This window comes from Schistocerca cancellata, chromosome 2 (genome assembly GCF_023864275.1).
Source record: "Schistocerca cancellata isolate TAMUIC-IGC-003103 chromosome 2, iqSchCanc2.1, whole genome shotgun sequence".
Taxonomy (NCBI): Eukaryota; Metazoa; Arthropoda; class Insecta; order Orthoptera; family Acrididae; genus Schistocerca; species Schistocerca cancellata.
In genome coordinates this window covers 550,230,743-550,242,955 of record NC_064627.1, presented here as the reverse complement: position 1 = coordinate 550,242,955, position 12,213 = coordinate 550,230,743, and the positions used below count along the sequence as shown (strand labels likewise).

At 39.2% G+C, this 12,213-nt stretch overlaps 1 protein-coding gene across 1 annotated transcript in view; it reads left to right on the top strand.

Annotated features, from left to right (window-relative positions):
* The window catches only part of LOC126162136 (male-specific lethal 3 homolog), a 142,249-nt gene that overhangs the window by 42,523 nt on the left and 87,513 nt on the right, over positions 1 to 12,213 (top strand). Inside the window, exon 3 of the mRNA XM_049918430.1 lies at positions 923 to 1,032. Within this exon, the coding sequence (XP_049774387.1) occupies positions 923 to 1,032 (110 nt within the window). The remainder of the gene's footprint in view (positions 1 to 922; positions 1,033 to 12,213) is intronic.

The following is a 12,213-nucleotide window of genomic DNA, read 5'->3' as shown; positions in this document are numbered from 1 at the left end:
TCATAAACCAATTTCAGCTAAGAATTACAATAACAAAATTCCAGTTTCGTGAAAAATTTCTTTTCAGCATCCCATTAACGAAGTTTAGAGTTGATGCTAATCAGTACTGCACTTTCGATAGGAGGTATTAGAGCTCAGCTGCAGTGAGGTTGAGAATGTGCACAGGTGATGATTTAGGTTGAGAATGTGCACAGGTGATGATTTGTCCAGTAAAAATACTTCACAATTTTCCTGTAAACAAGCTGGATGCATCGTGGCTCATCATGAGTCTCCACAGTATATGTTCATAGGTAGACAGTTGTGGTAACTACCAAGGCCGTATCATAATAAACCAGATAAAATTACTGAAGAAAACATTGTTTCCTCTGAGCCATCCTTACTTTTACTTGTGTACTGCAATCTGATGGTGAAGTAATAAGCCTGTCTACATCAACAGTTCGAATTACAGTAAGATTTCATGTGGATTAGATTTTAATATATTTTCCTGTTTTAGTGTTCAAGTTATAAACAGAGGGTTTTTTTTTTTTTTTTTTTTTTTTTTTAGACTGCAATTTGTCATTTTACCTTGGGATGCATTCCAGCCCCAGCCATTGACAGATAAAAACAAATTAGAGCAAAGGTGTTATGTGCTACATAAATCACTGCACTGTACACTAGTGATAAGTATGAGGATGTGGCACTGTAGTACAGACTTTGATATGATATGATATGATACATTGTATTCATGCCTCAGTGTGTCTGTTGAACAAATAAGCCTTGCTACAGTCATCATCATATAACAGTGTCACTGCAATTAGAAAAAATCGAAACCAGATACTTGAAAGTTACCTGTGTGATTGTGCCCTCTTTTAATATTTTGATTTGGAGCTGGGTGCTGATACTCAATTTTTTAATATTTTGTTGTCTTTTTTTCTCTAATTAGGGCTGGAATTCATCATGGGATCGATATGTGAGTGAAGATTATGTTCTAAAGCATACAGATGAAAACTGGCGACTGCAGAGAAAACTTGCAGAGAAAGCACATTTACGACCGTAAGGAATTCTGGTTTTCTTTGTTACTGATTTTTAATTTTTGAATTCTAATATTTTTTTACTTTGTTGTTTTAGTAACATACTGAAATTTGATTGTATCTGGGTATGTGCTTCTGAAAGTAGAGGAATGTATTGAGTGTATTAATGCTTTTGCTTTTTTAGTTCTTCATATCATCGCATAAGAAACAACACTGCCTATGTTACATTTTTTGTGTAACTGAGTTATTACTACCATCACAATTTCCGTGGTGTTTGTCAATCATTGGTGAAGTACTTCATGTCAGAGCCAGCAGACGGTGAATGTAGGAACACCGTCCGAGTAGGAACACCGTCAGAGTTTGATAATATAAAACACCAACATAGAGTTGATAGCACACGGTGTACTGCTATGTTTCCCTCAATTTATTTCAGAATTTTATGCATTTTGTGTGTGAAGTGTACTGTACTTACCTACATTTTTTATAAGTTCTGTATATTTCAAGCTTAATTGCATTAAGTGCAAACTGAATGAGAAATCGTCCTTTGTTCTACACATGTACTTAAGCAATGTTGTTGCTAGCTCTTCGATTGTTTTGTGCGGATTTTGATGGAGTTCTACATGTTGATGTTTAAGTAAGTATTCAGCATTTTTTTTTTTTTTTTTTTTTTTTTTTTTTTTTTTTTTTTTTTTTTTTTAATTTGTACACTGATATTAATAGAAATGATATTCCGGCTATGGTCCTCTTACCTCTGGTTTTTCATAATTCACAATAATTGTATTTACTGTATATAAATGTTGTGATATTATTATTCAGTTTGTATTAATTTTGAACAGGTTAGTGGCAGGAGTTCTTGCTAATTTTAATGGAAAGCTTACTATGGTTATTGGTGGGATTTATTGGTAATTTTAGTAAATGTTTGGTTGTAAGTGGTACATTCTGGTAGTCTGTTTTGTTAGTTCCATGCATTTCAGATAAGTGACAAATGAAAGTGATGATGATAGCTTGTTTACAGTGGAAGAAATCATGACACAAATAGATTGCAGACCATCTCTTATCAGCAAAGCAGTACTCAGACAGAAAAACCATCATGCATAGGTAGAATAAGTGAATAGTTCACCTGTTCTATTGTCAACAAATAATCAGTGTTATATAGCCTAGATATCATTCCCGTTTTGGCTCAGTAATAAAAGTTGTTAGGTCTATATAAAAGCAAATGGTAGTGCACATAATGTGAAATATAATTTTACTATTTCCTTATTCAGATACTTGAATTATTTCCAAAGGTCATAATTATGTGCACCTACACCTTTATTAATCTATGCTAGTCATAATATTATTATTCTTCTGTGCAGGTTCAGTTTCACCCTCAAATGAAAATACAGACCTGAACAATTTGGACAGTTCTCTGATGAATATAACTGAAATGGGCTTGGGGGGGGGGGGGGGGGAGATATTTCTCCAGGTTAAATTAGACATTCTCATATTAGTGAAGAACATTTTCATTGTATTTTAGAATTAGTAAACAATTTCATAATTTTTTCAGGTAATTAATTCTTCATTAACCCAAGCAATATGGAAATGGATATCAAAGATGATGCGCCACTCGTGCTCCAGGAAACCAAACATTGCTCTGTGTAAGGAACAAATGGTATTCAGAAAGAGGACTCATTAAATCACTTACAAGACATTCAGCCAGGTGCTAAGAGGGAGGCAGTAATCATTAAATGTCTGTTATATCAAAGAAAGTCAAATATCAAAATCAAAGAGCTATGATGAACGCAGTCCTGATTCAAATTCTGACTACAATCCTTCAGAAGAGATGTTAGATAAGTTGCACATACAGGGTAAAGATTTTGTTAAAATGATACACCATAAATGGAAACAATGAAAATCAAGGTCGCTAACACATGAAAGAAGTTAATGGAAGCACCATGAAAGTAGAAAGAAACAAGTTGATGTTGATTTCCTTAAGGACGTTTTCAACAAACTTGGACAACTTCCCTCGCACTACTTTAGGGCTTAATTAGCATGTTGTACTTTGAGTGTACATTCTATTCTTTGACTAAAATCTTTGAATGTTATGAAGAAGACTGCCAAAAGGAAGAGAAGCTATTAACCAGGCAAACAGATTCGGTATTCAATGAAGAGAAGTTGGCAATATTTCAGCCACTAAAAGATCAGTATGGCATTGTCACTGCTATGAAGTATGTTGTGGAAAAGTGTCTGAAGATGTATACAAGGAACATACAGAAAATAAGGAATAAGGACAGAGCTAGGAAACAGAAAAATATGGAGCAAGCAAAATGTAATGAAGTTTCCTCCCACAACACATACAAGCAATGAAGCTTGATCCTTGTGTGAATGCCGAGGCAATGTACTACATGACTAAGTAGTCACGACACTATTAACTATTGATGGGATGAAACACAATGTGACCTATGTTCTTCATCTCTTGCATCTTGCATTATTGACAATGAAACAAACTCTTAGATGAATTAAAGCCAGTTGTTCTATGGTAAGACGGTCATGTCTACCAGAATAGAAACCCTGCATTCTCTACTGTTCTTAGACACTTGTCAATGGAAAAAGGCGTAACAATAGAACTGAAGTTTCTAGTCAAGGGACGCACAAACATGGAGAGCTATAATGTACATTCCAAAATTGACACAGTTCTGAACCTGAAAAGAATAAAATACAACAAGACATTCAGAGAAATTTTCTTGCCAAGTCAGTATGCTGAGTGGACAAAAAAAGCCAGAAGAGTCTCATTCCCCTTCAGTGCAGTTTTTAAACTATACCTTTTTTCAGAAATCATTCTCTGGGGAAAAAGAAGTGGCAGCATACGATTCTTCTAGACCAGGAAGAAACTCCAATGACAGAGTGGTTCATGATCTCAGAGCTCTGAAACACAATGCTAACAGAATTACAGACAAAATTCCGCAATGAGTATTTCACATTGCCAAGATGATCAAAAACTATCCAAATGATGACAGAATTCCCACCTCTCCATACAGTAAGATTGAAAATAAAACAATGTAAGTGGAAGCATTTGCAAGAGGTCAGAGAACACATTCCAGTTGATTGTCATCCATTTTAAACAACATCCATGTGGAAAATGAAAAGTACAAAAAGAAAGTGTCGGAAAGTCAGTCCAAGCATTTGACCTGTGATTTAATGTATACATTTATAAACAGTTCAAATAGTGTTTGATAATAAAGTTATGAAAACTAAACTGACATAATGTTTTAATGTTCTTTTTGTCTAATTCTTACATTTTGTAAAAAGACAAAGTTCCTATATTATTTTTTAATTGTATCTTATGATTGTGTTAAGTGAACCAAACTGTACTGCCATCTCTGATTTTGTTTAGATCTGATTGTTAATGAATAAAGTTAATTTTATTTGGAAATTGAGTGATTCCCTGTAAACACTGGCTATCTCTCCTAAATTGTAAAGTAAACAATAACAACACTGGCTATATCCCACAAAACTATAGTTGTACCAAGTAATTTGAAATTTATAATAAAATACATTCAAACCAGTAACAGAGAACACGAAATTTAAAAATGAAAGCCTACAACAATTTTAATAGTTTTTATGCAGTTTTTTATCTCCTGAAGACTTCCAGAAATGTCACATAGATGATGTTGCTTAAAAAAACGACGATATGCTCAGTCCTACAGATTCACAGTTGGATTTAAATCCAGGGAGTTTGGCGGCCATGGGAGGAGGGTAAACTCATCCTGGTGCTCTTAGAGCCACACACTTAACTGCGAGCTGTGTGACGTATTGCATTGTGTTTCTGATAAGTGACATTGTGCCGAAGAAAAACAAACTGCATGTGGGGATGGGCGTGGTCCCGAAGGATGGAAACACATTTATGTTGATCCATTGTGCCTTCCAGAATGAGGGGATCACCTAGAGAATGCCACGAAAGCATGCAGCGCTCACTCCTGGTTGCAGGGCATTTACTTTATTCTGTTCACACCACCGGCCATCTGTCCTATGAAGCTTAACATGATTCATCTGAAATGGCCACCTCCACCACTCATTGGACATCCAGTTGTAATATTGGTGTACAGATACCAGCCTTCGTCATTTAAGAACAGCAGTCAGCATGAACCAGGCCTCTTCTACATAGGCCCTTATGCAGCAATGTTCACTGAATAGTCATTGAAAAGACACTGTTGGTAGCCCCTGGATTCTTCTGGGCAGTTGGTTGCTCCATTTGCCCGTACACGTCTCTGCAGCCATTGTTCGATTCTGTCGACTATGGCCCATGGTGCAGACAGTTGCCTCGAAGCCAGTTTTGGATAATACAGTTTCAGCATGCTCGGTATATATTAAACACAGTGGCATGTGAACGGTTTACAAACATAGCTGTTTCGGAAACGCTTCTGCCCTTGGCACAAAAGCTAACGATGGTGCCCTTTTGGCTGTGAGATAAATCTTCCTGCTTCCACATTGTGAACAACTGCACTGTTTTCCGCATTCCCCCCCCCCCCCCCCATCCCCACCCCTCTCCCAATATGCTTTATATCCCTTCGACTGCTAGTGCTTTCACCAGCTGTCTGGTGTGACTAGTCATTGCACATTGATATTGTGATATTGAACGTAGGTGATGGTCACATTGTCCCATCAGATGATGTTGAAGATGAGAGCAGTTGATGTGAATACTGTTTACCAGTTTGCGTAACCCAGTACTAAAAGGACAACAGGTACTTTTGGGCTGTTGCTGTCGCATACGTTACATGTGCATCCATTATGTCCATAGCTGAGTAGCAGTGTATAAACTGTGAGTCATTCCTCCTTGAAACAGGAGTTGTGGTATGAGTAACTAAAATACTTTGTTGTGAAAGAGTTTTTAAATAATAGGTGCCCAAAATTTTGATCTTAATCGGTAAAAATCTATAGTTGGTTGGCTTCAGCACAATGAGGTGGTGAAAGGACGTAATTCTTATACACAGAGAAACTTGATCAAAGCTGAACATGCGTAATTCAGAAAGCTGTCAAAGCGTACAGGTATTTCAGTCCCAGTCTTTTCAGTACACTTTCCTATGCTAATTTTTTGTTTGAAGTGGAATGTACCTAACGATGAAACGAAATGCAAATTTTAAGACATAATTTATGCAGAAAAGAGCTTACACAGTACTACTGTATTACAGTGTACATTGGTTATTAACAACTCTAAAAGGATGCTACTTTTAACACAGACTGTACAGCCCTGACAGTGCTGTTATGCGACACAAAACCGAGGAAAGAGGTTTGGCGCAGTGCAGTACTGTGGGTGTGAACATCAAAGGAAATGTTTTGTTCATAAGCCTTCTGTCAGTGTTTTTTGTTTTCCATTATTACTGATGTGCACAGGCACCCATTGGATCATTTTCCACACTCTGCTGCAATCTGCACAATGAAAGAGATGGGTGTTTCGTTAAACAGTGGTTTTACCTGGCAAGTTCAAGCATTCCAAATAAATGCACTGTCTGCATTATTTTCTGCCAGTATAAGTTGACTAGAGCACTTAACGTGATAATATGATGTTGAACAGAAAGTAAGTGTCATTAACCCTTATCGGAAAGGTTATGGTAATTGAGGCAAGTGAGAGAGAGAAATTTGCTGTGCACAAAATAATGTTGCACTTCATATGCAGTAAAACACAACTATGATTCTTCAAGAAACAAGATTCAGATATGGGGTGACTGGATGAAAGGGAAAGGGCAAATAAAAAGAAAGGCGAAGAAGGCAGGAAATGAAGCAATAAGAGTGTGGGCATGGTTTGTAAGTGTGCAGACAGAAAGCTCAGGTTTGGACCCATGTTGCAAAGGGAGACTCTGAAAATCACTAAAATGCCTAGAAAAATCGACAGGGTGGCTGGACAGTTTCAAAGCTAGGCACAACATTGTGTGGAATGAAGTGTGTTGGGAAGCTGTGGATGAGCAGGAAAGTATAGCAACAGAATGGTAGACAATACTGCACAGCCTAATTGCAAATTATGACCCAAAAGGTGTGTTCAGTGCTGATGAAATGAGATGCTTTTATCATGCACTGCCTTTGAAGTCTGTAACAATTAGTTAAGTTCACCAGCAGAAAAATTTCAAAGGAAAGATTCACTGTAGTGCTAAGTGGAAACATGGTACATGAAGTGGAGAAGCCACTAGTGACTGGAAAGACAGCAAAACTGTATTGTTTCAAAAACAGATGTCGGTAAGCTTCCAGTCACATGGTGAAGCAAGTTCTCCTTTTCCAAGACAATGCAACCTGCCATCTGAAAGTCATCAGATATGAAACTGGATTACTTCTTGCCAGATTCAGCCAGCCTCTCACAGCCCATGGATCAAGGTGGCTATTTACACATTAAATTCCCATTACAGGTCAGTATTGGTGCATCTCTTATTCTCAAAAATACATCTGTTCTTGCACATCAGGTTGTGGATTCAGTAAATTGGATTGACTTGGCAGCACACACACAGTGCAAAACTCATACCAAGGGCTTCAATAACGAGGGCTTGCAGGTGAAGAAAGACATTTATATGGCCGTCAAAGCTCAAGAACATACAGAAACAATTGCTGAATTAAATAAAAAATAAAAACCATTCATTTAGGAGAATGACTACATTTGAAGTGATGACTGTCAACTCACTCCACTATTACTGCAACAGATGTAATAGAAATCCACAGCACAGATGGTGATCAGAAGAAAACAAAGGAAAAAGAGGAGCAAAATAATGTTCCTAAAAAAATTAAAATACCTGAAGAAGCAATTGTATGTGTTAACAATATTATGCAATTTGCAGCACACACAGATTCTTGTAACCTGTTGGAACTATTGTAGAGTGCAAAAAAATATGTAGAAAAAACAATTTTGAACAAGAAATTCAAACAGGTTGCCCTCCTCAATATGTAGGGAAAAAAAGTGAAATGTAAAGCAAATAAACATGAGACCAGTACTGTATGTATGTACATGAAAGAGTAAAGTAATAGTCTAGTGTTACATTGTACAGTACATAGTAAATGAACACCTTCTGTGGTGGAGTGAAAGTACATGAATATACAAGCATTACAAAATTTATACTTTTGTGCATGGTACTCAACAAATTTTATGTAACGTAGTGAGTTTTATTGATAGGAGTTTCATGTATTGCTCACTGAGAGCTATGAAGAGTCAAATCAAATAACAAAAAGATAACTCAGCAATAAACTGTCAGTGGAAAAGATTATTATTTTTTCATGTCCATGGGTAATTGGCACAATTCATATTGATATCGTGCAGCAAGAGCCAGTTTACAGCATGCTGTTCCAGTGCCTAGTAAACTGTGGAGCACACTCTGCCCCACAAAACACACATTCACCATGAGGAATTGGATAGGCCCTCATAGTGGTCATCTACATCTACATTTATACTCCGCAAGCCAGCCAACGGTGTGTGGCGGAGGGCACTTTATGTGCCAGTCATTACCTCCCTTTTCTGTTCCAGTCGCGTACTGTTCGCGGGAAGAACGACTGTTGAAAGCCTCTGTGCGTACTCGAATCTCTCTAATTTTACATTCGTGATCTGCTCGGGAGTATAAGTAGGGGGAAGCAATATATTAGATACCTCATCCAGAAACGCACCCTCTCAAAACCTGGCGAGCAAGCTACACTGCGATGCAGAGCGCCTCTCTTGCAAAGTCTGCCACTTGAGTTTGCTAAACATCTCCGTAACACTATCATGGTTACCAAATAACCCTGTGACGAAACGCGCCACTCTTCTTTGGATCTTCTCTATCTCCTCCGTCAACCCGATATGGTACGGATCCCACACTGATGAGCAATACTCAGGTATAGGTCAAACGAGTGTTTTGTAAGCCACCTCCTTTGTTGATCGACTACATTTTCTAAGGACTCTCCCAATGAATCTCAACCTGGTACCCGCCTTACCAACAATTAATTTTATATGATCATTCCACTTCAAATCGTTCCGCACGCATACTCCCAGATATTTTACAGAAGTAACTGCTACCAGTGTATGTTCCACTATCATACAATAAAGGATCCTTCTTTCTATGTATTCGCAATACATTACATTTGTCTATGTTAAGGGTCAGTTGCCACTCCCTGCACCAAGTGCCTATCCGCTGCAGATCTTCCTGCATTTCGCTACAATTTTCTAATGCTGCAACTTCTCTGTACACTACAGCATCATCTGCGAAAAGCCGCATGGAACTTCCGACACCATCTACTAGGTCATTTATATATATTGTGAAAAGCAATGGTCCCATAACACTCCCCTGTGGCACGCCAGAGGGTACTTTAACGTCTGTAGACGTCTCTCCATTGATAACTTGCTGTGTTCTGTTTGCTAAAACTCCTCAATCCAGCCACACAGCTGGTTTGACATTCCGTAGTCTCTTACTTTATCAGGCGACAGTGCGAAACTGTATCGAACGCCTTCCGGAAGTCAAGGAAAATAGCATCTACCTGGGAGCCTGTATCTAATATTTTCTGGGTCTCATGAACAAATAAAGTGAGTTGGGTCTCACACGATCACTGTTTCCGGAATCCATGTTGATTCCTACAGAGTAGATTCTGGGTTTCCAAAAACGACATGATACTCGAGCAAAAAACATGTTCTAAAATTCTACAACAGATCGACGTCAGAGATATAGGTCTATAGTTTTACGCATTTGCTCGACAACCCTTCTTGAAGATGGGGACTACCAGTGCTCTTTTCCAATCATTTGGAACCTTCCGTTCCTCTAGAGACTTGCGGTACACGGCTGTTAGAAGGGGGCAAGTTCTTTCGTGTACTGTGTGTAGAATCGAATTGGTATCCCGCCAGGTCCAGTGGACTTTCCTCTGTTGAGTGATTCCAGTTGCTTTTCTATTCCTTGGACACTTATTTCGATGTCAGCCATTTTTTCGTTTGTGCGAGGATTTAGAGAAGGAACTGCAGTGCGGCCTTCGTCTGTGAAACAGCTTTGGAAAAAGGTGTTTAGTATTTCAGCTTTACGCGTGTCATCCTCTGTTTCAATGCCTTCATCATCCCGGAGTGTCTGGATATGCTGTTTCGAGCCACTTACTGATTTAAAGTAAGACCAGAACTTCCTAGGATTTTCTGTCAAGTCGGTACATAGAATTTTACTTTCGAATTCACTGAACACTTCACGCAAAGCCCTCCTTACACTAACTTTGACATCGTTTAGCTTCTGTTTGTCTTAGAGGTTTTGGCTGTGTTTACACTTGGAGTGAAGCTCTCTTTGCTTTCGCAATAGTTTCCTAACGTTGTTGAACCACGGTGGGTTTTTCCCGTCCCTCACAGTTTTACTCGGCACGTACCTGTCTAAAATGCATTTTACGATTGCCTTGAACTTTTTCCATAAACACTCAACATTGTCAGTGTCGGAACAAAAAATTTCGTTTTGATCTGTTAGGTAGTCTGAAATCTGCCTTCTATTACTCTTGCTAAACAGATAAACCTTCCTCCCTTTTTTTATATTCCTATTAACTTCCATATTCAGGGATGCTGCAACGGCCTTATGATCACTGATTCCCTGTTCTGCACTTAGTCAAAAAGTTCGGGTCTGTTTAATTGCTCGAGGTAATTTTCGGATAGTGCACTCAGTATAATGTCACTCGATCCGTAATATGTCCATTCCAGGTAGTATACCTTACATAATCCCCAACTGCGAGTTAACTGTGTTTTGTTTTGTCAGAGAAAGTAGCAGTAAAGAACGTAAACAATAAAAAGAACTCTTGTTAAAATTATAGTATATATTTATTGGATTCCTGAAATTTTATATTTTACTGTTCAGAACGAAAGCTTAACTATCTGGTAGTGAAGTATGTGCAGTGTTGTAGAGGATGTTGTTCATTGTTGCTTCCTGAAGCGAGAATGCGGGACTGGCAGAATGTAAATATTTTCTTGTTGTGGCCGTGTCAATCATGGACTTCCAACTGCCATGCTGATTGTCTTGAAATCTAGATAACAAATGAAATAGAAACACTGTTGCAGGCTGTGGTGCCATTGATCACTTTTATGACACAGTACATCTGCTTATCTGCCCTGCTACGGGTGGACCTGTGAACACGAAACGAGCTTTATCGCATAGTAGAAGAAAGCCATTCACAACATGAGAGGAAAATATATTATAGAAGTATTCAAATGAGGTACACATATCAAAAAAAGTTTTCTATCACCCCGGTTCCCAGAACTCCTGAAGATGGACATTGACTGTGGATATTATATCTCAGACACTGTCCCTTTGACTGTTTAGAGATGTTACTTAACCTGCCCAAAGATGTAAACAACCATGCATGAACAGCACCTATTAGATGGAGGGGGTTTGACAGCCGATCAGTTCCAGTAATACCACCAGGAAGGAGGTACACGGCTTGTCATCTGTAATTCAGCCATGCCTAGACACAGTAATGCGGTTGGATCACTGTCGCATTGTTACTTTGTGCCAGGAAGGGCACTCAACAAGGGAAGTGTCCAGGCATCACGGAGTGAACCAAAGCAATGTTGTTTGGACATGGGGGGGGGGGGGGGGGGGGGGGGGGGGGAGAGAGAGAGAGAGAGAGAGAGAGAGAGAGAGAGAGACATGAATTGTCGATGACATGCCTCTCAGGCTGCCCAAGCGCTACTACTGCAGTGGATGACTGCTACCTGCAGATTATGGCTTGGAAGAACCCTGACAGCAATGCCACCATGTTGAATAATGCTTTTCGTGCAGCCACAGGATGTCATGTTATGACTCAAACTGTACACAGTAAGCTGCATGATGCGCAACTTCCCTTCCGGCATCCATGGCGAGGTCAGTCTTTGCAACCACGTCACCATGCAGCGTGGTACAGATGGACCCAACGATGTGCCGAATGGACCACTCAGGATGGGCATAAAGTTATCTTCACCGATGTGTGTCGCATCTGCCTTCAACCAGACAATCGTCGGAGACATGTTTGGAGGCAACTCAGTCAAGCTGAATACCTTAGACACACAGTCCAGCAAGTACAGTGAGGTGGAGGTTCCTTGCTGTTTTGGGGTGGCACTATGCGGAGCAGATGTACATTGCTGGTGATCATGGAAGGCGCCGTAACGGCTGTATGATATGTGAATGCTATCCTCCGACCGGTAGTGAAACCATATCAGCAGCATATTGGCGAGGCATTCATCTTCATGGATGACAATTGGCACCCCCGTCGTGCACATCTTGTGAATGAC